The sequence below is a fragment of the Neomonachus schauinslandi genome, chromosome 7, assembly GCF_002201575.2.
Source record: "Neomonachus schauinslandi chromosome 7, ASM220157v2, whole genome shotgun sequence".
Lineage (NCBI taxonomy): Eukaryota > Metazoa > Chordata > Mammalia > Carnivora > Phocidae > Neomonachus > Neomonachus schauinslandi.
Genome location: NC_058409.1, coordinates 38,284,559 through 38,311,726, shown reverse-complemented (window position 1 = coordinate 38,311,726; position 27,168 = coordinate 38,284,559). Strand labels below are relative to the sequence as shown.

At 39.6% G+C, this 27,168-nt stretch overlaps 2 protein-coding genes across 5 annotated transcripts in view; one reads left to right on the top strand and one right to left on the bottom strand.

The window, feature by feature from the left end:
- Positions 1-14,364, top strand: part of PLPP1 (phospholipid phosphatase 1) — a 103,846-nt gene extending 89,482 nt beyond the window's left edge. For 2 of the 4 annotated variants that reach the window (XM_021702142.2, XM_021702139.2), the window contains exons 5-6: positions 9,379-9,555; positions 10,057-10,505. In XM_021702142.2, the coding sequence (XP_021557817.1) occupies positions 9,379-9,555; positions 10,057-10,185 (306 nt within the window). In that variant the 3' untranslated portion in view covers positions 10,186-10,505. Of the gene's footprint in view, positions 1-9,378; positions 9,556-10,056; positions 10,506-12,094; positions 13,090-14,165 lie in introns of those variants that run through there. The other 2 variants (XM_021702141.2, XM_021702140.2) reach the window with 2 other exon arrangements.
- The window catches only part of MTREX (Mtr4 exosome RNA helicase), a 113,801-nt gene continuing 97,030 nt past the window's right edge, over positions 10,398-27,168 (bottom strand). Inside the window, exons 23-27 of the mRNA XM_044916769.1 lie at positions 25,462-25,567; positions 22,356-22,412; positions 21,015-21,177; positions 12,073-12,177; positions 10,398-10,682 (exon numbers count right to left, since the gene is read on the bottom strand). Coding sequence (XP_044772704.1) covers positions 10,630-10,682; positions 12,073-12,177; positions 21,015-21,177; positions 22,356-22,412; positions 25,462-25,567 — 484 coding nt within the window. The 3' untranslated portion in view covers positions 10,398-10,629. The remainder of the gene's footprint in view (positions 10,683-12,072; positions 12,178-21,014; positions 21,178-22,355; positions 22,413-25,461; positions 25,568-27,168) is intronic.

Sequence of the window (27,168 nt, the reverse complement as noted above, 5' to 3'; positions counted from 1 at the left end):
GCAGCATACACAGTGGACAGTGAAGAGGTAGAACATATTTGCGTCCACGGTTCGCAGTTCTAGAGATGAGTGTTTATCCAGAGTCACTTAAGGCTTTAGGGCATATCCAGGAGTCTTTAAAGGTCAGCTCAGTGGACTTACTTTTTATAATGTTCTCACTCTCCTATCTCTGTGTGTCTCTCTTTCTCTATAAAATTAACAAAATTTGTTGGAAAAGAAGAGAGCGAGAAGAGCTCTCTACCCTAAATGATCAGCTACAATTTTCATCTTAATTTTGTGAGTGGATTTTTATATGGTTGTGTTGTGTGTGAATTTGCCGTTTGCTCTTTTTTTTCCCCCCCCTTTCCTTGGTCACAGTAGGTGCTCTTGAGTATTTAATGCTTACATTATAAGTCCAGGATATGTAATATTAAGAGTAGACTGCTGGGAGTTAATTTGGTCTCATTTGGAGACATTTTAATATCAATTCTTACCAGAATCCTGCTTTCACTTGAAAAACCCAAGTTTGAGAAGTCAGAAGAATGTAAAAATTACAGATGCGTGTGCTATGCAAAATTCAAACCCACAATTTCAAAACCATTACAAATGAGCTAATTTTTGGCTTCTTCACCATTTTTGGAAATATAAGTCTTTTGTCTTAGGTTAATTTAATTTTGCGAGGAAGCAACGGTACCAATTTAGCAGAATTTGGGGCTTGGCTTCCTTTTTAAAATACACACCCAAATGTTTCTGAAAATGTGCCATGGGGAATGTGATTTATTTGAAGGGAGGAACAAGAAATACTATTCCAATATCCTCTGTTCATTTATCTTATTAGGAAAAGTTAGCATTCTTTCTAAAGGGAGCCACCATATATTTTTCTTTTCAAATAGGGCATGGGGGGAGGGTGTGTGTTGTGGTGAGCGCTGTGAATTGTGTAAGACTGACGAATCACAGACCTGTACCCCTGAAACAAATCATACATTATATGTTAATAATAAAATTTTAAAAATTAAAAAAATAAAAAAATAAATCGGGCATGGGGACTGGGGGAGATGAAGGCTAGAGCCATTAGTATCCTGAGAAATCTTCCCAAAGTAGAAGTCTGTGACTGCACTGACGGCTTTTCAGTGTTTGCACTGTTTTTTATCTGCCCCCAGCCAGACCTCGCCATTGCGGCTTCTGTGCTTTGTCGGTCCCTCACCTGTGTGTCAGTGTCTTTAAGTCCTTAAGGAGAGAGACTCAAGAATCCTGAGGTTGATATTGCTGATTTGCATTTAAACTACTTTAATTGTTGACTCTTGATAATCCTCATGACGTAGGAGAAGAGGGATGGTTGCCACCCTTTTATAAAGTTGGGGAAATAGGAGCCTTGGAAGGCTGTTGAGGTCTGTCAGCTCTCTAGTGGTCTCTTGCTCATCAGGTTCCCTTGCTTTGCTGATAGACCCCTTGATCTGAACCCTAGTCCAGTTATTTTAAAGTTTAGGTGATGACACATGACTTTTACCAACTTTTTTTTTTTTTCTAAAGATTTTATTTATTGATTTGACAGAGAACACAAGCAGGGGGAGTGGCAGCAGGAGAGGGAGAAGCAGACTCCCCGCTGAGTGGGGAGCCCAACGCAGGGCTCAATCCCAGGACCCTGGGACCATGACCTGAGCCCAAGGCAGACACTTAACTGACTGAGCCACCCAGGCGCCCCCCAACTGTTTTTAATTGTAAAGAATGTTCTCAGACATATCATATTTCCATATCCTGTAGCTTACAGTTCATGTTTGCTCCTTTGACCCTTCTCAAAATATCTGTAGATTCAGTCAAATATAAACTTTCACTGAGGGCTCTTTTGTAGAATATGTGAAACTACTGTATAGAGGATGAGATTAATAGATAGAGGGCCTCAGTGATAAGCCTGCTCTGTGGACACCCGGGAGTGTATGAGGAGGTAAGTTAAGGATCTAAGCAGAGGGAAAATGATCTTAATTGTAGTTTGGTAACTGGGGTCACTATGAGCTCGTAGAGGTAAAGTTATAATGAAAAGTTCAGATAAATAGATTTGTCATAGACCAAGGCCTTTCTGGAGAGGAAAGCTGGTCAGAGCAACCATGCACTGCATTTCAGGGACTCTGAGGGGTGGAAATATTTACTTGATGTGGATGTAGGCCCCAGCTTTTATTTCAGCCCCTGAACACACGGATGTCTCCCTGCTTTCCAGCTCTCACATTTATATACAACATTTAACCAACCCCACGTCCTCTGCCAGTTCCTTAGGCAGTGACTCATCTTGTTTCCCTAGGCATCTTGGCATCGTGGGTCAGTCCCAGATTTGGGTGGAGATCTACAGTCATTTAAATTCGGAGGACAGTTTTTGATAGCTGAAACTTCTGCCAAGAATTCCTGACACCCAGAAATTAACTTTAAAAAAAAAATATCCTGACCATTGTTCTCCTCTGGCAGGCAGCCCAGCCCTGCACTTGACAGTGGCAGGACAGTCAGCACCCATGGATACCACCTCGGCTGGCGGGAGCATACGGCAGGGCTTCTTTGCACATAGCTAGGTCTGTCCACTGAACTGGGCCAAGTGCCAAAGAATCCAAACTTACTTCACTGTCCGGGAAAGGAAGCATGTTATGAGACCGTTCTTTTTTCAGTACATATATATATGGAGTGTATTGGAATAGATACTGAAGGAAACACGTTTCCCAGCACTGTACTGTGGAGTCTGAAATCTCAGATTGTGTTTCTGTCTGTTACGAAATTCCTGGATTAATTGCTACAGTGGGGGCCCAAGCACCTTAGTGTCTGTGCTTCAGCTACACCCCCTCCCCTGCCACAGGATGTATCTGGGTCTTGCCCCCTCCTCTTGGGATAGTGCTCTTTGATACCACCCACTTCTCTCAAGATTTGTACAGTCCTTCCCCCACACTCACCCTGTAGTACCTACGATTGGTGATATTTCAGGAAGATGGTTTCCAAAGTGTGACTTAATGCCGGGCATTGGGCAAGTGAACAGCCCAGGAACTATAGGAATCCTGTCTAATTGTAACGTGGGATTCTACATTTAAATTTAGAAACTCTGTAAATCCTAAAGATGGTGAAATTGAAGCCTAGAGTAAACACTAAACAGAGGTCAGCCTTAGGGTGTTCTCCTGGCCAGATCTGTCATGAAGTGGAGGTAGAATAATGTATTGCCTGGCCCAGTCTTAGAGGCTGTTTTTCAAAATACATAGAGCAAGGAATATTTTTGTGTTGAACATGAAACTGTTGGTCTAGTTCAGGAGGTGGCAGATGATTTCAGTAAGAGGTCAGATCATAGTTAGGCTTTGTAGGCCACAATACAGTCTCTGTTGCATGTTTTTTTGTTTTTTTTTTTTTAAGATTTTATTTATTTATTTGACAGAGAGAGACACAGCTAGAGAGGGAACACAAGCAGGGGGAGTGGCAGAGGGAGAGGGAGAAGCAGACTTCCCGCTGAGCAGGGAGCCTGATGCGGGGCATCAGGCAGACGCTCAACAACTGAGCCACCTAGGCGCCCTGCATGTTCTTTTTTTAAAAAAATAGTCCTTTAAAATGTGAAAACCATTCTTAGCTTGCAAGCCGACCCCGACTCAACTTTAAAATGGGGAAAAAAACCCTTATTTTAAGAATAGATTATTAACTCTGTGAGACAACAGCATTTTGTAGTTAAGTGTTACAGGATCAAGGAAAGGCAAAATAAAAATAAACCAGCCTCACAAAATATTTTTGTCAGCATTCAGATTTGATTTTATTTTAAATTCTTTTTTTGTTTGTTTATTAATTTGACAGAGACACAGCGAGAGAGGGAACACAAGCAGGGAGAGTGGGAGAGGGAGAAGCAGGCTTTCCCGCTGGGCAGGGAGCCCGATGCGGGGCTCGATCCCAGGACCCTGGGATCATGACCTGAGCCGAAGGCAGACGCTTAACCGACTGACTGAGCCACCCGGGCGCCCCAGCAATCAGATTTTAAAAGTGAGAAGTTAGACCCTTTAATGGAAGCTAATTTTTTTTTTTTTTTCCAGAAATTTTAGGCAAAAAAGGCTATAGTCTACCCTTTGGTGATAGTAAGATAATGAAAGAATACCTAAATAGTGTCAACAGACATTGAATTTTCTTATTTTAAAAAGCTGTATTAAAAAAAAAAAAGCTGTATATATAATATTTTACAAAAAAAGAAAAACGTGCATACCTTTGCATTTTTTTTTTCCGATGTGACCCCATGCATTGAAAAGCCCTGTTTATTTTGACCAGGTCTTTGTGTTCCCTACAAAACTATCATGAGGCTCTTCCCAAAAGAGATTCAGTGTTGGATTCTTTCTGGATTAGGAGGAAGGCTTCTCTGCACTTGTCAGGGAAACATTTGCTGCCTGCACGTGGAACGTCTTCCTCCAATCCCCTCTGCCTTTGACTCTCTGGTTATTTTGAGCAAATCGATTTTCTGACCTTGTTGCCTTAAGGAGTAAGAAATGGCCTTTATGAATCTCTAGTATATCTTAGCTAAGAAGCTTTTATTTATTTCTTTAAAGAGTATTGGACATAGTAACTTATTTCCATCCCATTTTCAATAGGTTTTACTTTGCTAAGAGACTGGACACTTTAAGAGACTGAACACTTGACCCTACACTAAGCAGTTAAGAGTTTCCTGACCAGAAGCCCTATGTGGAAGAGTGGCTCAGGGCCTACCCTTGCTCAGTTTGCTCTTGTTGGAAGGAAAAACCACATCTGGAACCTTCCTTTTCACAAGGGCCAGTAGTGATGCCTGGTTTTAGTGAGGACATTCCTGGAGGATACTGGCGGATTATCCTTGAGGCTAATTATCAAACTATTTTTTGCTTTCTAAATCTGGGTTATGCACAATCATTGGTTGTATCTGATTTGCCCTGAGCTCTTGCTCTGATACACCGTCTGGTCAGGAAAATAATAGTTCCTTTGCTGGAGAGACAGCGAGAAATCGAGATAGGCCTCACTGTGGTTTCCTTTTGAGGCCTTGAGGTTCATTTCCTCTCCTAAGTTCTCCTGTGGTAGATGTCTATCCTGCCTTTTGAACAGATGAAAAAGTGGGCAGGGAGCAGTGTAAAGGTTGGTGAAGTACATGATGTATCTTTGTTTTTCCTGCTAACTTTATTCTCAGTTTGTGCCTCCTGGAACCCCACATGCCTCTTGCCTTTTCCTGTGACAGCAGGGATGACACTAGTGATAGGCTCAGTTGTTCTTTTCACAGACCTGTTTTCTTTGCCTCCAGGGAGTACCTCAGTGACCAGCTGCAGGTTGGTCCATTCTGCCTTGTCTACCTTTTCTCTTATTTCTAGCTGGGAACTTTCTGCTTCGGAGCTGCTTTTACCAGAAGGTTGGATGTTAGGATCAGGAGGGATCCAGACACTAGAATTTGTCACTAGGCAGTACTCTTGTCCCCCACTAGTGGACCAAAATCCCCATGGGGCAGGTCAGTTGAGGCCAAACTGAAGCATGCTCAGAGAAGAATATTAAAATGGGCCTGAGAGCAGCGACAGAGATGGGTAGATGAACCACTTTTGGCTTAGGGTAGGGGTTCACACCTTGTACTGTACGTAGAAAGAAGTCATGGAAGTAAATCCCATACCCAATGCCAGACCGCTCTTGTAACAGGGCCTTCAGTGGACATTTAATGTGTTTGTTCTCATGGGATTTAATTTTTTTTTCCTCACGGTGTGAACCCCAGTGTATAAATACTATTTTCCTTCTCGATTGAAACTTACTTTTTTTTAAAAGTAAAACTCCTCATCATTCAAGTCACAGAAATCCAAATTAAGAACAAAATGGGATTTTAATTGAACACAGAGGTGGCTGGTAATTGGGATTTTATCTTTTGGTTGTAAGCAACTGACTTAGATCTCCCAGAGGGGAAAAAAAAATTTTTTTTAAAGATTTATTTACTTATTTAGAGAAAGAGAAAGTGTGTGCACGTGAGCAGGGGGAGGGGCAGAGGGAGAGGGAGACAAGCAGACTCCCTGCTGAGCAGGGAGCCCAATGTGGGGTTCAATCCCAGGACCCTGAAATCGTGACCTGAGCCGCAATCAAGAGTCAGACCCTTAACAGACTTGAGCCACCCAGGCGCCCCCAAAATGGTTTATAGTAAAGACCTCGATGAGCTAGAACTAGCATACCACCAGGAACTGAACTTGCTCCACCTGTGTGCTCCACCTGTCTCACGGGCCGCCTGGCTTCCTGATGTGGCTGCCACTCTACCCCATTCTTTGCTCTCTCCTCAGGGCTTGCTGTCCTTGCCTCACCATAACTTTTGCTTTCTCCTAAGTTTAGTTTGCAAGTAGCCTATCCTGTATCCTTTAGGTGCTCTTTCTAGACCTTCTGAAAAAAGAGAACCCGTTCATCCTTCTGCAAATTCCAGAGGGAGAATACGGCCCAGCAGATCTCGGGTTCGGGCCTGTCAGAGGTCATCTTCAGTGCCCTCTCTGAAGAGAAGGCAGAGTGGTGTGGTCCGGATGGGTCTCCCCCTTCACCGTGTCTGTGGAGGGACGGTTCCGCCCAGGAGGGGAATTTGTAAGTCGTTGACACTGCCACTGAGTCTCTCCCGTACTGTGCACAACGCTGGATGTAGAGTTCCTCAGTTCTGAGTTTTAAGAGATAAGCAATGGACTTCCTTACTTGAATGTGCTCGGTGCGTACGTGATTAGCAAACACACGTGTGGGGAGAGGGGAGTCTGCAAAGGCAGGGCCTTACAGAGCCTTTTATTATAAGCTTTAGCATTAAAGCAGCTCTGTCTCTAAATCTAGTACGCGTAGAACAGTGGTGAGAGCTTCCAACACTGCTTCTCTGAGGCAGTTACGAACATGTACTTCCCTCAACAGTCTTGTGTTTAAAGGTACATAGACTGTCCTCTTTCCTCTAAAAGGACAAGGAATAGAATAAAAAATGATAAACCCACAAAGTCAAAAAATGGAAAAGGAGACAACAGGCAAGAGGTAATGATTTTGGGAAGCAGTTATAAATGAGCGGTAGAGGAAGTCAAATCTCTAGTGCCTCCAGAGGGTGAGATATTAGAAGATCTGCACTGCAGGACCCAAGAAAAGCTTAACACTGTCTGCTCTGTTGAAGCCGCTGACGTAAGAAAGACTTCTGGCTGGCAGCACGGGAGGACAGTTGTCCCCGTCTGGAGTTGTGGGCATGTCAGCTGCGGAACTCAAGTGATCCAAGGGCCAAGAAACTCAGTGTGTTTAGCTCCGTGGGGTCTACTGAAATGGGGGCGTCCTCGCAGCCGTGAACAGGGCTGTAGCTAAGTGATGCCCGGCCTTCCCAGAGCTACACTAAGGAAATAGCAGGCGAAAAGGAAGCACACTCACTTAGCCAGCCTCACCCCGAGCTGAGAACTGTTCTGTGACGGCAGCCTGCATACACGCCACGGCCGTTAGTTATCAGAGCCAGAGCCTGGAGGGGAGGGTAAGGTTAGGTGTAGAACCACAATGGGGGGCTTCCTAGTACCCCCCCTCAGGGTGAAATCATCTCTGGGTCACCAGAGAAGGGGGTAACATCTATACTTGGGTAGATGTGTAAGGAGAAACTAGCTACTTAGAGGGTTGAAGGTCACCTAAAGTACATAGAAGCTTGAGTACGAATCCGTAAGTGAATATTAATTAGGGGCAAGCTACCTAGAGTTAAAGTGAGGGTCTTTGGAAGGAAAACACTGTTAGGATTTTAGAAGCCGAAGTGAGGAAGGACCTTCAAAGTGCTGAGTTTTCTTTGGGTTGGAAGCGCAAACTAGGACTAAGCGTAAATCCATTTTAGAGTTGGTATTGTTTTTTTCTTGCTATGTCCTTAACAGAGGTAGGTGCAGTTCTCCCTACGGTGCATTCCTGTAAGTATTTATAATTCAGAGGTATATATTTTTATAGTCTGAAGAACCCATGCCTTTAACAGTTATATGAAAAGGCATTAATAATCAAAAGAGGGACAGCTGAACTTTTGGGGAGTAACATCCAAAACTTGGCTTCAGCCCCAGTCAAGGTACTATTCTCCTTGAAATGAGTAAAACATTTCCAATGAAGACAAAACTAGTGAGGGGAATATTACTGGCATGGTTGTGTTACCTAATTGGATTCAGTTGCCAGATGCAAACTTTGCTTCAACCAGAACCAGCTATCTTCCCAACTCCAGAATCTTTAGACAAGCCTCTTACTGTTTACATTTTTATAGCTTCAACAACAAAGAAAAAAGGAAAGGAGGGGGTCTGCAGAAAGCCAGGAGTACTTTAACCAGCTAATGAGTGCAATTCAATTGAACAACTGGTATGCTCTTTTACAATTAGATGTTTCTACTGTAAAAATACTCGATAAAATTAGTCTCTGAGTTTTTGCCAGCCGCTGAGAACTGAATGCTCGCTCACAGTGCGCAAGGAACTGGGAATGGATCTGTTTCAAGTAGGCAGTGTCTATGGGCACAGCCACATAAATTGTTTTCTGAGGAATGCATTTAATTAAGTGTATGAGTCACAAATTATCAAACAGAACTTTTAAAATAGATTTTAAAAGCATATTCTTATTAGACAGAAATAAGGCAAAAATTGTTGCTGAAAGGAAGTGATAGGAAAACTATCGAAACCCTTCTATATCACAGTCTTTGGGGATGCACCCAAGTCGGGCAGGCTGACACACAAAAGGAGATATTCTCAAGTCTGAGGAGTGTAGGGAAAAGTCATGGAACTTAAAGGGCACACGTGCTACTCAAAGACTAATTCACTGTTGGATCAGGACTCAAGTAGAACCTGTATTATTTAGGCAAAGTATTAGATTTACTTAAAATACAGATTATTTAGTCTCCACTGCCCTTTAAAATAACCTGAGGCGAGAACTCTCAAGTAAACCGAATCAATTAAACTCTGTCTCTAGACAGACCGGGCGAAAAACATAGTAGCTTGGCCCAGGGTAGGGACACCCCCGTGCTCAGAATGCTAGCAGTTTATCCCAAGACTTGGAACTAAGGCTAACTTGGCTGGGAATCAGAATTGTAGCACAGACTCTGCCAGAGGACGGCCTGCCCTTGAAATCCGAGAAAGTCCTAAACACGGGGAACCCCTTGCCCTGTTTACAGTTTGGAAAGCAGTCTAGCTAGACAGGTACAGTAATGAACTGTTCTAAAGACAAGTCTCTGGGGCAATCACTTTTGTTTGGCTTATTTAAAAGGATGAAGTTTCAGGTGTTGATGAGCGTAAGAATGCTTGCCTACAGCCTATTCTAGATGTAATTTATACTCTGGTTATTTAATGGTTATTAATAGTAATGATTATTAATATATAATGACTTGATCATGTAAAACACACACCTTTAGGGGTGTGGTGTATAAAGTTTCCAGTTGGGGTGTTAAACTCTTTTTATTCCTGTCTTCTCTATTAGCTTTACCTTCAAGCCAGGATGAAGGGAGACTGGGCAAGACTCTTACGCCCCACACTGCAATTTGGTCTTGTTGCTGTGTCCATTTACGTGGGCCTCTCTCGAGTTTCTGACTACAAACACCACTGGAGTGATGTACTGACTGGACTCATTCAAGGAGCCCTGGTTGCAGTATTAGTTGTAAGTATACAGGGCGGCAGCCTACATCTTTTACTGATAAACACTAGGATAAGTAAGTAGAAAACGTAGAAAACCTGTTCCAGGGGGAAAACTATCCAAAGGCAGATAACGAGGCTCAGTAATTTTTACTGGGTCATCACCTGATGTTATTAACTATGTTGCTTTTTGCAAAAGTTATAAAAATCTTACTGCATGTACTTTTGTAAAAGGCTATGGCTATAGTGTTTTGTTTCATTTTGTTTTTGGCATGAATTGCAGAAGAACCTGAGTGCTAACAGAGTAAAGCTATTTACTCAAGACCTACCTAAATAAGCAACTCTCAATTTAAAAGAATCTCTTCTAACAAAACTTCCCGTTAGTCACTTATTTTTTGTACCCTTTCTCTGTTGTGGGGTTGATATTTATTTTTGCCAACTGCTTGTTACAACTATGTATATGGTTTTTAAACTTAGAATGGGACAAAAGTAATGATGTAATTTAAGTATAACTTGTTTTCTGTAGGCAGTGTATGTATCCGATTTCTTCAAGGAGAGAAATTCTTTTAAAGAAAGGAAAGAGGAGGACTCCCATACAACTCTGCACGAAACACCGACGACGGGGAATCACTTTAGGAACAGTCACCAACCTTGAAGGTAGATAAAACTGGCCCGCTTTCTAAAGGAAAAGGATTGCAACCAGAAGACAGAGGATGAGTTTTCTTCATGGTGTACAAACCTTTAAGGGACTGCTGCTGCTATACCTCTTGGACGCCCACTTTACCTGTGTGTATATAGTTCCATTTAACACCATGGTTCTCTAATAGCGCTGAGTTCATTAAAACAAATTTCAAGCCTTTCACTAAAACAATGCCCACCTGTACGTTTTTATTAAAAAAATGTAATGCTTATGTACAAATGTGTATGCAATAATATGCTTTCTTAGAATGATGCCTGATTGAAGTATGATACATATTAAAATGTTTCAGTACAACTGCCTTGACATGGGAGAACCAAATCAACACTCCTGTAAGCATTTGTAGTCAGCTGTAATCAGGTGGTGCAAAATTTAAAACCCCACATTCGTTTAGCTGACTCTTTATAAGTAGAGGCTGGCAGCAAACACAATATCCCTCTTGATTTTGGTGATTCCTAAGAGAAAAGAAAAGATGGTTTAAGCTTCCAAGACCACAAAGACTGTGATTCCCTTGCAGGGGGGGGCGGGGGAAGAGGTTAATACAACAATCTCGAGGATACAAAACCTTGCTGGTCTAAAAGATAGAGGAGTTCACAGGCACCTCTGAGAGGAGAGGAGGGTAACTTAGAAACCAGACTCCTGCTCTTATGACTCTGGACTCAGAAGTATCCCGGTTCCTGTGTGTGTGCAGGGCCGTGACAGGGTCTCCGACTATGCACAAAGACCCACTGAGGGAAGGACTAAACCGTCAAAAGTAGTAGTTAGTTGACTAAAACTAAATTCTCAAAAGCATGAATTCTCAGCCTACTTCAGGAGACACTTTATTTTCACTTACCACGTGAGATTCTTTCTGGACTAAGGGAGGACAAACATAAATTTCATTATTTAGTAAGTTTACGTAACTTAAACTCTGGTTGATTAAATAGGTCTGCCCCATCAACCATATGGAAACAGTACCCAGTTTTTGCACACCTCTTCTTAGGACACTGTTTAGCAGAAATCATTAGGGGTTGTGACTACATGAGCAACTAACAGAGCGACAAGGTGGCCGCTATTCTTTGATGTGTTAACTCACAGCCCTTTTTCTTGGCAAATATTCAGACGGAACAAACTGTAAGCATGTTATATACTCCCTCCGACCCCCTGCCCGCCTCCATTACTACCACCTTGGACTGGCCATCCTTTCTTTTCTGGTCTTCCTACTTCCACCTTGCTAATCTACAGACTTCCCTACAATGCAACAGCAAGAACTGCCAGAGCACCGCACTCCTGGGGTCAAAATCTCCAATCATTTCAGGAAAAAGCTGGGAGCTGGGGGGTTAACATCATCTCTTTTCTCCTTCCTACTGTTCTACTCACTGGTCTCGTACTCTTGCTTACGTCTATCAAGCATACATGAAGGGCCTCGATACCACCTTTCGAGTGGGGGCCCTAGGCCATCTCATCTGTCCCTCAATTCCTGTTGTCTCTTCCTTTCTTTCCTGTAGACTTATCACCACCTGAAATACTTTAATTGTTGACTTGTTTATTGCATGTCTCCCTACACTAGAATGTAAGCTCCATGAAGGCAGGGATTTGTGGGTTTTTTGTTCACTGCTGTATCCCCTGGTGCTTAAAACCATGCCTGCACATAGTACACAATAAATATTTATAAATGATTACATCTAAAATCTCGAAACTTTTTCCCAGAGAGACACTCTAAAATTTTGTTTAAATACTACTGGATGGCCCTCCGTGGCATTCCAGTGAAGAGCATCTGAAAATGTCTTCCTACGTTGTGGCCAAGAATTCAAGTCTCAAAAGATCTGCCTTAATTATTAGAAAAAGCTTCGACTGGATACTGACCTTCTGCAAATTTGTTTTCCAGCTCAGTGTTTCCAATGGCTTTTGCTGCTTGACACATCTGTCGAAGCAGTTCTTCCAGGCGCCTCATACAACGAATTATGCTGCCTGTAAAGAAAAGGAAACAAATCACTTGTAAAATGGAAATAACCAGAACAGTAGAACTTTTGTTAGAGGCAAGGTAGGAGAACATGGGATGACTGACTAATAGTACTTTGAGGGACTTCCCATGCAGTAAATGAGGTTGAAGACTTGACTGGCTGCCTGGCAGACACTAGGAGGGATACAAAGACAAAAAGTTTAATTTCCCATCCTTGACTAATGGTAGAGAGTCCTGATTTATTATAATGTGTTGACATTTGCTCTTAAAAGTTCACAAAATGCCCTGGGAGCAGGGGGGAGAACAACTTTGGATTAAGGCCACAAAGATAACATATAACCTGGGTCTGTAAGAATGAGGAGGTCTCTGTCAGACAGCAACAAAGGAAGACCGCTTGGGCAATGCAGAGAAGTGTGACAAAGGGCAGCTACTCAAGGACTCTGAGGGTGGCCTAATGAGGTATGTGGATACCATCCTGTGAAGAGAATGCAACTAGAGATTTTTAAGCAGGGGACAAGTAACAGGATCAGATTTGTCATTTTAAAGGTGCAATCATTCATTCTTCTTGACCTTAAGTAGACTTTTTATCAGTGCTTTTTTCATACAGTGTGTCCTCAAAGGAGCACAAAGGAGGAGGTAAGTCTCTTCCCACTGGATGTGACTCCCTGAGATCAGTGGGGTGTTTTTTTTTTGTTGTTTTTTGTTTCTTTGCTGAAGCTATAAACATCATTTGACTTCTACCACATTTGAGCAAGGGAGGGGCCTGGGATCCTTTCTCAAAGACCTATCTACTTAAGTTTAAAACTCTTGGGACTTTAATGTGTGAAATACATTAGAAATAGCAGTTCTGTCTGATATGCAAGGTATGAACTCCTCTAAGTCCTTACCATTATTAACTCCTTAGAACACTGAACTAATCCATCAGCATTTATCAAGTTTTGTAATACACTCACTGTGCACAGTTTTCTCTTAATGCCCTCCATGTTCTTTTCCACTGTGCCCAGTGGTTGGGGGAAAACCGGGGAGAGTTAACTCAGGAAGGAGAATGTACTTTTAGCTTAAATGAAGGCAAAAATAAAAGCCATTTGCCCAATAGAGTCCGCATAATCCAGGAGCAAGTGCCCATGCACATGTAGAGAGCCTTCCCTCTCTGTGGGACAATTCCAAGAGCCAAAGATAAATTACTGCACAAGGGCCTGCACCCCTAAGGACAACATTGCTGGCTGCTGAACCCACCAATGGGCCAAAACAATGAAAACACAACGATGCTACTTCACATTCTGGGAGGTGTGTGTGATGTCACTGGTAATGAAAATGACCAGCAAACAGGTTACCTTGAAAGACAAATGGGGATAATACCCTTTCATCTCCTACATGTAGGATGTTCACCTACTTTAGATTTGGTTCCATATTATTTAAACAGAAGGCATGCTCTACCTAGCTCTGATTTTATGTCACTTGAGATAAGAAATATACAAATTCTTTGACATTGGCAAAACTCTGCAGGAATGTAAAATGTCATGATATAGCCCTTTAGCCAAAATATTCAAAGTCCATAGGTTTTTTTTTTTGGTCCTCCTCTCATTAAAAGGTTCATGGAGTTCTGGGAGAAAACTCCAGCCCCAAATACAGCCTATTTCCACTACACAACTCTGTCAAAGTTATTTAGCACCCAGCAAAGGACTTCATAAGAGTCAACAGCAAAATGGCAACCAAAACAGAGACATAATTCTGTAAAATCCAATCACATATATACACATTTTACAATAACCCTGAGTACTTTCTTGTATTACTGGAGAGTGAAGTTACCGATGTTCCTAGTGATATTTAGGCATCAAAGAAAGGAGAAATTAGGCTGAATGTGTTTCAAGAAAAAAGGGTAATGTCCAACATTTTCTGAGCACTTATTTTGTGGTAGATCTGTAATACATATTTCATGTAAAACTTCTCATTTCACATTTACAATCTGACAAGTATTGTCATCCTCATTTTACAGAGAGGGAAAAGGAGAAATGGAAGTTGCATACATAACTTTACCAAGGTCAGAGCCAGGAGTAAATGATGGAGTCAAGATTTGAATCCAGACCGAAGATTCTAGAGCCCACGCATTTAACAATTATCATAGTGCCTCACAGAAATGATATATCTATTTTCTAAATTTTCTATAATAAATGTGTATTACTGGGGTGCCTGGGTGGCTCAGTTGTTAAATGTCTGCCTTTGGCTCAGGTAATGGTCCCAGGATGCTGGGATCGAGCCCCGCATCGGGCTCCCTGCTCCACGGGAAGCCTGCTTCTCCCTCTCCCACTCCCCCTGCTTGTGTTCCCTCTCTCGCTGTGCCTCTGTCAAATAAATAAATAAAATCTTTTAAAAAAATGTGTATTACTTTACAAATTTCAATTTATCATTAAATTTAGTTTATACACTTAAAAACTGTAAATATAAGTTTTTAAAAAGGTTTGAGAGCAAGACGAACCATGAGAGACGATGGACTCTGAAAAACAAACTGAAGGTTCTAGAGGGGAGGGGGGTGGGAGAATGGGTTAGCCTGGTGATGGGTATTAAGGAGGGCACATTCTGCATGGAGCACTGGGTGTTATGCACAAACAATGAATCATGGAACACTACATCAAAAACTAATGATGTAATGTATGGTGATTAACAGAACGATAAAAAAATGAAAAACTTAAAAAAAAAGGTTTGAGAGCATTCATGTGCAAGTGGGGGGAGGGGCAAAGGGAGACAGAAAGAGAGAATGCTCAAGCAGACTTCCTACTGAGCACGGAGCCCAACGTGGGGCTCGATCCCAGGACCCTGAGATCATGACCTGAGCCGAAATCAAGAGTCAGCTGCTTAACCCACTGAGCCAGCTAGATCCCCCAATATTTTATAAGTTTTTTAGGCCTTACTCTAAAGCTCTTCACTTCTGTAAAAATCTTCATTGCCAGGTAGTGCCAAAGAATTTCTATTAATGAGTTTCTAGAAGTAGTAAGCAGTAAAAACTGGCAAGTAGAATCCAAATAAAGGGGTCTGTTTTCTGAATTTGGCAAAGTCACTGGTGTCTTCTAGTAATTTCACTTGATCTTAGCCAAAAGGCTGAGAAGTGATTCTCATAGTAATTTCAGCAAAATAAGATAACACATTACTGTGGATCAAGATGGAGATGGGGGATAAGGAACTGAAGATGGTCTATTCTGAGTCTGGCTGTAAAAGGAATGAGGGATTGAGGGTGACGACAACAAAATACCTGTCACGAAAAAACTGACAGCAGCAGCTCCCCATTTATTGAATGCTGTGTGCCAGGCTAACTGTGCTAAAGGCTCTCTATGCATCATGTTATCCTCACACTATGAGGGAGGAGCTATTACACTCATTTTATAGCCAAAGAAACTGAGGCACAGTTAAGTAACTTGCCCAGGGTCATTCTACTGAGTAGGATTTATGCCCAGGATTTGTGCTCTTGCTCTTAACCACTCGGTTATATTTGTAGCTGAAAAAGGTGTGGATGAAAACTATATGCCTATTTATATCCTAAAATGGCAAGATTGAGGAGGGTGCAGAAAAGAGTGGAGTAAGGCCCTGAGATTCATAACAATGGCAGAAGGGTCCATCCTCTGAAGAAGAAAGAATAAGGTAAAGGATATAGGCACATGAGTTTCTAGATAAAGAAGACAGGAGGCCTAGTGGTTTCCCCCTTTCCTGTGATGCATGAGTGATCACCTACAAAGCTGGGGGCAGAGCTACTGTAGATGCTTGACACTCCATGTCCATTGTCTCTGCAAGTGGACAGACCGGGGATTACATTTCAGCTGTGCCATTTACTATGTGAGGGACTGTATTAGCAAGTTAGGAGTGACTTCTTTGTGGTTGATAAAAATATTCTAAAATTAGATTGTGATTATGGTTGTACAACTCTGAATACACTAAAAACCGCTGAATAGTACAACTAGAAGGATGGATTTTATGCTCTGTGAATTATATCTCAATGTGAGTTCTTCCAGAATGTAAACCTGAGGTGAAAAAGATCAGTGACACTGAACTGGACATTTAAAATGGTGAATTTTATGTTATGTATATTTTGTCACAATTAAAAAAAAAAAAAGGCAGTGATTAGTCAATTCAATTTCACTTCCTACTCTAGCCCCTGGCCCATGGGACAACCATTAATCTACTTTGTCTCTATGGCTTTGCCTATTCCAGACATTTCATATAAATGGAATTATACAACAGGTTGCCTCTGTGTCTGCCTTTTTTTACTTAGAACCTTAATGTGTTCAAGTTTCATCCAAATTTTAGCATTAATCAGGATTTCATTCCTTTTTATGGCTGAAGACTACATTATGCTGATACACCACAATTTATTCATCCACTGATGGACACATGCAATCATCAGATTAATCTGGTTCTTGAACAGAACAGTATTAAGCTCACTGAGGATGGAAAGCAACACCTTTCTCTAAACAGTGTTTCTACCTCCAGCTTTCTGGCATTCCACAAAGTGTTCCCCCATAGTTCATGTCCTGAATCTGATTTAATATTCCTATCTAGGTGGTTTTAATGAGTTTGAAAGGTCAGGATCACAAATATATTTTCCCGCAAATATTTACCACTAGATCTCAGCTTAGGCTAACCCCTTTCTGGAGGGCAGAGACTGGTGCTCATGATGCACCCAGTACCTAATTCCCACTATGGTCTCAGTCATTATTCATCAAATGTGTAAGTTCAAGTACTAATTTCTAAGTAATTTAATACTAAAATTTTACCAAAAGGGAAACAGAAATGATACATGTTAATAAACGGTTACTCTACTATTATTAGCAAAAGTATTTCTAAGAACAAATCCACTGGAAAATCCCTAATGACACTGATGTCCCCTGACCTGGGGAAGGGTAAAACTATGCCGGCTGAGAGGCAACTGAGAAGAGTGTGAGTGGAGGCAGAGTGTGGGAACGCACTACCTGGTGAACAGTTTCGAGTGAGAGCACAGGTCATCACTAGGAGAACTCCTGTGACTAAGTAAGTAGAAAAGCAAGTCCTTCATGTGTAGTGAAGACTACAATGCTGTTGTTTAGAAAGAAAGAAAATTTAACAGCCTCTGAAAGCTTACAATGGATCTACCACATGGATTAGTAGACTGAAACCCTAGGCTTGAGCCTCTACAAATACAAATACTTTAAATTGCTCTTCCAATTTAGTATGATAGAAATAAGAAACAACCACATTCTTATCATTTTTTTCCAGGGTGATAACAGAGGAAATAATTATTTGTATGAAGTCTTCAAAATTCCTCAACTGAATCACAGTATAAGCTCTTCTCTCGCATTAGGCATCCTCTCAGACACACAGTATTCATCATTACAATGTTAACTTGTGCCAGTTGATGTTTGAAAAATACTTAAAACCACTTCTGAGGCTCATGATATGAAATGATCACATTTTCATATAAAAAGAAAATTAAGAATCTAACTGGAAACAAATATGGTTTGAGTGAAGGGCATTTTAAAGTTCCCCTGCAATCATTTTCTGGCCATAAAAGTAAAGACACAATGTACTATGGGCTAGAGTTTTAATTACAGTATTTTTCCAATTATATAAAGCATGTACAATAACAAGATGAAGAGAGAACGGCTATTCTGAAATGGAAGAACTAAACAGCAGCAGGGTAAAAAGGGGGGCACAAAGTACACTGGAAAAAGGAAATACTCTGCTAAGTAAATCAAGGTTCTCAGTTATTTTTTTGCTGTTTAATTATGCTTTATTTCTAAGACTTAATATATAGTCCATTGCAATTTTAGAAAGGAAAAGTAAAGCTGATACAATGGCACCCAGACCAGAAAAACATAAAGATTATGCTGATGTTAAACCCAAATTCAAGTTTAGTTACAAACGGAAATCGTCAGATTTTCAAACTTCTGATGCCTCATGCAAACTGTGATGTAGAAACAGCCCCAAGGAACTGAAACGGGGCAAAACAGATTTCAGGAATGACAGTATGTTCTGGAAAACTGCACACTCTCATCAATTTTAGCAGTTTCAAATCTGTCTTCCTATACTCTTCCATTTAAGTACAAAGAACCGAAAAAACAGTCCACAAGGACAGTTTTTATAGAGCGCCCTAGATGTGCAGGCCTGTTGCCCCTTGATTTTTCTTCAAACAAACAAAACAAACTACTCTTTGCTATCAACCACTATTATGTCATGTGTCTGACTTCTCAGAGAAGCAGACACTCCATAAATATGAGCTATTAACAAGTCTTAGCATTATTTAGGCACAGAACGGTCATTATGAAGAGGAAAATTACCCAGAGCAGGCCCAGGCCAGGAGACCCCAGAAGACGGGAAGTTACGAACAATAAGCTAGAGAAAACCAGAAGCCCTACTGGGAGCAAGAGATAACCAGCCGTTTCTGCTTCTGTAAACAGGCTTCCCGCCACCGGCTCCCGGCACTACTATCCCCACCTAAAGCAGCCCCACTCCCCCAGTTCAAACCCACTGACCAGCAGTCAGCACAGCCCTTGGAACCTGACTGCCCGCAGTCCCCTATAAAAGCCCTATAACCCCGTTTCCCTGGGGCCCAGAACTTCGAGCATGAGCTCATCTGGGGCCGCTCGCGTAAAATAAATCCGACTTCTCCTACTTCTCCGAGTGTCACTTGGCCTCTCGCCGGTCTGATTATTTTTCCGCAACAATTAGGCACAGAACAGGCAGAGAACGTTAAGTTTCATCCTTATGTTCCAAAAAGATGCCAGATTGAAGAGTGGTGGTGCTGTATGACTGCCTTTGCACCTTCACACCACACAAGCAGTCCTACACGTACCTAGGTTCCTGAATGTGAAGCAGTGTTCACAAGCGAGGTTGCTCTTCTCCTATCCTCAGCTATCGCTCCCCACCGTGAACTATTACAGATCTCCTTACCATGCCTACAAGCATGAACTGTCAGTGGATGGAGATGGTACGATCTAGGTCAGGATTTAAGAAGTCTCTAGGTGATCCAAAATTCAAGGATAAGGCATTATGGTGCTTAGATGAAGTTATTAATTACCATGTGACTTGTAATCACAGAGGCCAGGGTTCAAATCATAGTGCCATCATATACCACACCTCTATGACCTTCGGCAAATTATTTACTTAAAAAAACTCAGCTTCCTTGTGCCAAGTAGAAACAGTATCTATCCTGAGTTGCCATTTTGGTGATGAGATCTAAATTCTATAAAGTGCTTAGCACAATGCCTGGCACACAGTAGTCACTTAATAAATAATGATGGTCCCAGTAAGAGAATGCAGTACTCAGAGCAAGATTTTGGAACCATATTACTAAATGATCATTTAATGGAGGCTTAGAAATAAATTTCATAACACTATATATAGGACACCATGATAAAAAAAATACACTATAAACTTTTAACATTTTAAACCTGAAAACCCATGAAGTTCAATATAATAAAGGCTCATAGTTGAAAATTTCAATATTCTGTTGATGTTTGACCTATGCATCATAAAAATCCATGATTCATAAACTCAGTAAACTCTGTCTTTAATAATATCAGTTAAAAAGCATATAATATCAGATGTGTCAAAAATACAATTTTTCTTAAAACAGAGCTACAAACAATAGCATTTTAAATATTCTTATAATAATCTCTATGAAGTCCAAGCTCATTTACTTTCATTTTTAAAAAGTTCAATGTAAATATCTAATTTGGTAAATATCATTCACCATTGTAAATACCTATATAAGCCAATCTTTTTGAAATGAGTAAAACATTTCTAAAATGGTCTCCCTTAGATACTGTGTTTTTGCTTCCTGTAATTATTATTTCTTTTATATTCCCTCTGCCTTTACTTTTTCACTTAAAATTTCTGTTCAGTTGAATAACAATTATTCTTCAGTCTTTTAAAGACATTTTAAAAGACTGCTCATGGGGCGCCTGGGTGGCTCCGTCATTAAGCGTCTGCCTTCAGCTCAGGTCATGGTCCCAGGGTCCTGGGATCGAGCCCCGCATCGGGCTCCCTGCTCCGCGGGAAGCCTGCTTCTCCCTCTCCCTCTCCCCCTGCTTGTGTTCCCTCTCTCGCTATGTCTCTGTCAAATAAATAAATAAAATCTTAAAAAAAAAAAAAAAGACTGCTCATTAATCTGATTCATGCTGAAGTACCATCTCACTGAGGCCAAGTCTATTATTAGAAATGCAATGATGGACAGCATTTTCAGCTCTGCTGTCTTTTTTTTTTTTTTTTTTAAAGATTTTATTTATTTATTTGGTGGAGAGAGAGATAACGAGAGAGGGCACACAAGCAGGGGGAGTGGTAGAGGGAGAAGTAGGCTCTCCGCCAAGCAGGCAGCCCGATGCGGGGCTCGATCCCAAGACCCTAGGATCATGACCTGAGCCAAAGGCAGACAGACACTTAACGACTGAGCCACCCAGGCGCCCCAGCTCTGCTGTCTTTTAGTGGAATTAATATAACAAGCCTTTAGATTACTGCCAAGAGATTAAAAAAAAAAAAAACCTCACACGAACCTGACTTACTAGGATCATCTGTTCCATTTTTTTAAAGATTGTATTTATTTATTCATAAGAGACAGAGAGAGAGAGAGAGAGGCAGAGGGAGAAGCAGGCTCCCTGCTGAGCAGGAAGCCTGAAGTGGGACTCGATCCCAGAACCCTGGGATCATGAACTGAGCCGAAGGCAGACGCTTAACCACCTGAGCCACCCAGGCGCCCCACCATTCCATTTTATTACCAGAAATTAAAAATAACATATTATTCTTATTTAGTTAAAACAATGCCATCCTGAGTATATTTCTTATATATCAAAAAGGAATGTATGTATACAGAATTTAAACATACCTTCAAAGACATCTGTCATTTTGCAGATATGGGCAAATGTAGCTCCAGTTGCCCAGGTATATACTACATCCATTAAGTGAGGTTTGAATGAGCTTAGGTAAGTTTCCTCATCAATTTCCAGTTTGGCTTCTGCTGAAACTTTTGCAATTCTTTTAGCACATTCCTTTGAAGACAAAAAGATTTACTTAAAATTTCTTACTTACGATCTTCCATGTACTTTTTTTCTTTAGGTTTCTTAGGTTTCCAGAGCCAGAATTCCACAAGGTCCTTTTTTCCTAGGTTCTTATGCCCACAGTTTGGATACTCTGTGCTTCTAAGTAGCTACAGTGTCTTTTCCACTGCTAAGTGATCCAACTGTAACATTTCCCCATTACACTGAATTAAGAAAAATTTATCAAGAGCGTGATTTTCACCCAATTAAACCTTTTTTTTTAATAAAAAACAGAAACTCTTCATTAAAGTCATTCAAGAGTAGCATTTAATCTTTAAGTATTTCATTAATAGCAACCCCCCAAAACCCCCCAAAGACATCAATAACAAAACAGATTTAGAAAAACACAAATCCTATGGCAAAATAATGCTTTTCCCCAATAATGCTTTAAAAAATATAAACCTTAATTTTTTTCCCCCCACAGTGAGATATTCAGATTCATTCTTTTCTCCTCGGTAATATAAAAGGTCAAAACCACCTAGTCCTACATAAACTTCCCTAGTTCTAGAAATTTAAATTTCTTAGTAATAAGGGATATTAAATTTTCCACTTAAGAGGCTCTTTTTATGAATCACTTCTCCTCTTTTGCAATATCATATAGTTCACCTTTCCCTGTCTTTCTAATGTTAAAAGGTAGATAAAATCAGTTCATCATAAGAAAATCATAAAACACACAAATTCATTACTATAAGCTACTGGGGTTTTAAGGGCCCAGGGATAATTAATTTCTTAGGATAAAACATATTTTAAAACTTTGTTGTAAACTACAATGGAAAAACATACAAAAAATAAAGCTAACTAATCCTAGTCCATCAAGTTGCCATTCTTAATACCAAGGAAAACAATGCAGGCACTGAGTTGTTGATATTGCCTAGTTACATTATGTAGTGTTAAATCTACACGCACAGTAACTCAATACAATTTATTACACTGGTGGGGGAGAATGTTTATTCAAGTAAAAATCCCAAGTGATGTTATCAACATAGCATTAAATGACAAGACTAACACCAAATAACATTTAATCTTGAAGGAAGTGGTCTCTGTGGAATGATACATACTAGGATTAGACTGTCAAAAATGTTCATTTTACATATACTATTCATAAAACATGCAGTTCAAAATACTCCTACCTGCATTTGACGAAGTGGTCCTGCTAACTGCTCTGTTAATTTGGGCATCTCACTAGACTATGAAAGAAAAGGATGTAAAAACCCAAGTTTAAAATGCTTTCTGCTGTAACAAAACAAAGCCTTCATGATATCCATCAATATCAAATTATAAGATCTTAGTTATTAGCATTTAGAGTTTCTAACAACATTAGTTGGTATAAGCAAAATTACCACTCCTTTCATCCTAAATTATATTATTATTGTATTTCAGAGGAAAATATTACACTCCTAAATTTACAATTTACCAGCTATTTTCTGTGACCACAATGGAATGGAGGGAGAGCAAATATTATAAACACCCATAGTAGTTTACTTACATCAAAATGATTATAAACTGTTTTATCACAGTTTGATTTTGAAATAGTTTTGGCTCCTATTCAACTCTCATTCTGTGGAAACCAAAAATCTGGGATAAAGAACATTAAAAGCAGTGTCCTCAATTTTTATTTTACCCAGGTATTACTAACTGGGCAAATGAACTTGGACAAGTGGCTTGGATTCTGTGTGTTGGTTTCCTACCTTGTCAAAGAGAAAGAAAAGGTCAGATCCTCAAAACCCTATTCTATTGTGATTAGAATAAAAACAGTTATTTGTGAACAAAGCCTGACAAAGGCAGCCTTTCACAAAAACAAAATTATTACAAAAATGGTATATATGTATGTGTGAGACAGGATTTAAATTATAGGTAAATTTTCTTAAAAAGCTATTATAAGTTTAGGTGCAACCGTTATGCCTTTATTTTAAGCATCAGTATTTATAAAGGACTGGTTTTGCTGTGCATGTTTTATGTCTATTATGTAATAAAATAATAACCTAGGTTCTGTATTATTCCTGTCCAAATTTAAAAAAGAAAAAAAGAAAAACCATGATGAATGATGAAAAAACAAAATGGCCACAATGAACTCAACATCTCCATTTGTGAACTCAAGACTACTTAACATCTTTGATATTGTGTCCATTCATGGTCAACAGTTACTGACCACTTCCTCTCTGGTCAATGTAAGTAGAAGACACTGGTCCTGACAAGAGAAACCTAAGTGGGATTTCACCAATGCTCTCCCACTAGGTGTATGTACAATTTGTTCCTTCATCTCTCCTTTTAAGTCTCAATTCAAATTTCACTCTCTTGGTGAGGCCTTTACTAATATCACCTTATTTAAAATAGTAACCCTATCCCAGTGTTTTCTATCTGCCTCCTCTGCTTCACTTTCCTCCAAACCTTCATCACCATTTGACATAATCTGTGTGTACTTTACTTCTTTATTGTTTACCTTCATCTACTAGCATATAAATATCAGGAAAGCAAAAATTTCTGTTATTTCAAGTGCCTAGATCTGGGCAGTGCACACAGATTTTTAACAAATATTGGTAGTTACTTGATATTTGTATTCTAAAGATTGTATTTCATCTTTAAAATTACTTTTAATGACATAAAAAATGCAGGGACGCAGTTTTAGAAAGAACACATTTCTAAAAAGAAGTTAGTATATTAAGCAGACTTTTTCATATTTATAACAAGTACCTTACTATGTTTAACCTTTCCATCTGGCTAGAAAACATTCTTCTAAAAGTATCAACAAAATTCCATGTGACTTGTAGTGTAATTTTCCATCTTGCTGTTGAAAGGCACCACCACAAGAATTGATGACACTACATGTAACAGTGTGGTTTCACTGAACAAATCTTAATTAACCACATATAGTGACATCTTGCCCACAAATTTCAGAATAATGGTTTGGCGAAGCCCAACTCCTTTGAAGAGGTAACATACTTGGGCTCTCAGAAAACAGAGGATTTTTATAGTGCCACATTAAAAACAACAAAACAAAACAACAAATGCAAGAAATTAGCTATAAGACAAAGTATGACACAGGCAGAAGAGCACCAATCCCCAAATCATCTTCAAACTTAGGTCTTTTCAAACAGAATTGGACAAATATTCTTAACAACTACCCCAGAAATTACTGTAATAAAATTCTGAACCTAAGAAAAACAACAGCCAAACAGAGTATTTTGTAAAGTAATGAATTCCTCATCTGCAATTACTTCACAGGTGCAGAGCAGGCATTCTCAGGAGTATAAACTGTTTTGGGATTATTGTCCTCTTTGTTATCACTGCCACTCTAGCTCTAATTCTAATCAGTAATCAGGGAGCTGAGAGAAAAGGACCTACTTATTTCAACAAGTAATGTATTTGACCTGCTTCATAAAGAAGGAAAGAGTTAATAACTCGATCAATGGCAGAACTGCAAAAACCGTCTGTCTTACACACAATTCATTTGAATGTTAAACTAAGTATACATGGTAAAAGGTCTTCTAAAAATTTAGAAGTTAGTATTATTTTTAGAGGGCAAATGTCTTTGTCTTATTCTTATTTTGTCCACTTCATCCACAATGAATAAAGTTCGAAATGTAAAACATGCATTTTACTTTTTAAAGCAAATCATACTGGTTTTGGGAAAAAAGTAAAAGACAGATTAGTGTTTTTGTGGTGGGCCATCCAGCACTTCATTTTTTGATTTTTAAGAGTTGCTGAAAGTGAACAAACCACTCAATGAAAAAATTACTGCGAAACCAAAAATGAGAATCCTATAGCAACTACCTCAAACCTTACCTATGACAACTAAGACTTCAGCCACTCAGAAAATCAGTTGCTTCATAGTTGTTCTCCATTACTGGGAGGAGAGATATTAATTTAACCTCACTATCCCCTTTTATTTTCACTTTTTTGCCTAATTTTATTTTCATTCATTCATCCTTTTCTTTCTAGGACTATCTGACCAGACCAGATCTTCAAACAATGCACTGGGTTACAGAACAAATTTAAGGCTTGGAATATGATTAATGACTATCCAAAAATAAGATCTTATTTCACTCTCCTTTCTGATAATATGTATTATTTAAAACTCTCTTACTATATTTGTGTTAGTGTTGATTTCTAATTAACATTACCCATAATATGTAAATATGGAACATTTTTATAATTTAAAATATCCATAATAATATTAAAATTAAGTTACAGGATGTGTGAATTAATCATTAAGGTATGTTAAATCTATTAACTCACATTCTCTTGAAACACAAAGCAGCTTAGTAGTGCTGTTGCCTGTTCTGCAGACAGGTCATTGAAAAGGCCATTAAACATCATCTCAGTTAGAAGGAGCTCATCAGCACTAGATCACCACACACAAAAAAAAGAGAATAATTTTCAAATGTTGTAATATAAAAATAAAAAATGTATACATAATGCTTAAAATGTAGAAAGTTTTTAAATAAAATCCATTATTTGACCATAAGGAGTGATCAATGAGGAACGACAAAGATTTACTTAAGAAAATGGCAGGTCTGGGGCGCCTGAGTGGCTCAGTCAGTCAAGTGTTTGCCTTCGGCTCAGGTCATGATCCCACTGTCCTGGGATTGAGCCTGGCACTGGGCTCCCTGCTTCGCGGGAAGCCTGCTTCTCCCTCTCCCACTCCCCCTGCTGTGTTCCCTCTCTCGCTGTGTCTCTCTGTCAAATAAATAAACAAAATCTTAAAAAAAAAAAAAAAAGAAAAGAAAATGGCAGGTCTTCATATTTTCCAATATATCAATAATAAATGTAAGATGGTTATTTCACGTAAAAATCCCATTCTAGGAAACACCAAAATGCAAACATTTACTGAAATAAAGAACTCTTTCTTAACTATCAGTATACCAGGAAAGACAGTCATCACCATTTTTCCTCTTGGTCCAAGGATCCATTTAATTGTTTTTAAGTTGTTTAACAATTTATAACACAAAGGGATAATGAAAAACAATTTCATTAGAAATCTTAATAATTACAATGTAACCATAGGAGACACACATTGCATTCCCAGTGTTGAGAACATATATAACCAAGATGGCCAATGGCCTTTAAATGCAACTAACTGCTGCTCATCAACTGTCATTTGTGAATCTGGACAATATCCACGTAGTAAATACAATTCCAAATTTCAAATACATCTCCAATAGGTACTAGCTTATCATTACTTCTGTTTTTCTCCTGCACTTAGCATTATCAAAGCATACTATTGACTGCAGATTTTAAATCATCTCTTTTAAAGACTCTAGCTGGGTGGCTCAGTTGTTAAGTGTCTGCCTTCGGCTCAGGTCATGATTCCAGGGTCCTGGGATCGAGCCCCACATCAGGCTCCTTGCTATGCGGGAAGCCTGCTTCTCCCTCTCCCACTGCCCCCTGCTTGTGTTCCCTCTCTCCCTTTGTCTCTGTCAAATAAATAAATAAAATCTTAAAAAAAAAAAAGACTCTAGCTTATTATTTTTGGTTCCTCTTTTGAATCACCAGAATATATTATTTTTTAAAACTTTCACAAGTTGTAATTTTGTTGAAGAGGAAGGCCATCCTCTTTGCTCTTTAACTGTGCAACATTTTCATATTCAGGTTTATATTATAAAGATTAGAATGATCAATCCAACAGATTTTTTTTATCTCTCCCTCTTAACAATTTCCTTGTATTTACAACTGTCTTTAGTATATGACCACTTAAAAACTATCAAGGACAGTTTAGCAAACAAATCATAAAAGGTAAAAGACTATTGTCACAAGTCCTTTTAGTAAAATGGAATGGTCCAAGTTCTTAGCACAAAACATTACATAACTCCTGCTTACTAAACAGAAAGGAAAGTAAAATAAATTTGTGTAATAATTGCAAAATATATTTCCTGTTTTCTCTTTGCCATCATGGGTGGAAAACAAAAAAATCTGAATGCTCAACTGTGCTCAATGGAAGCTATA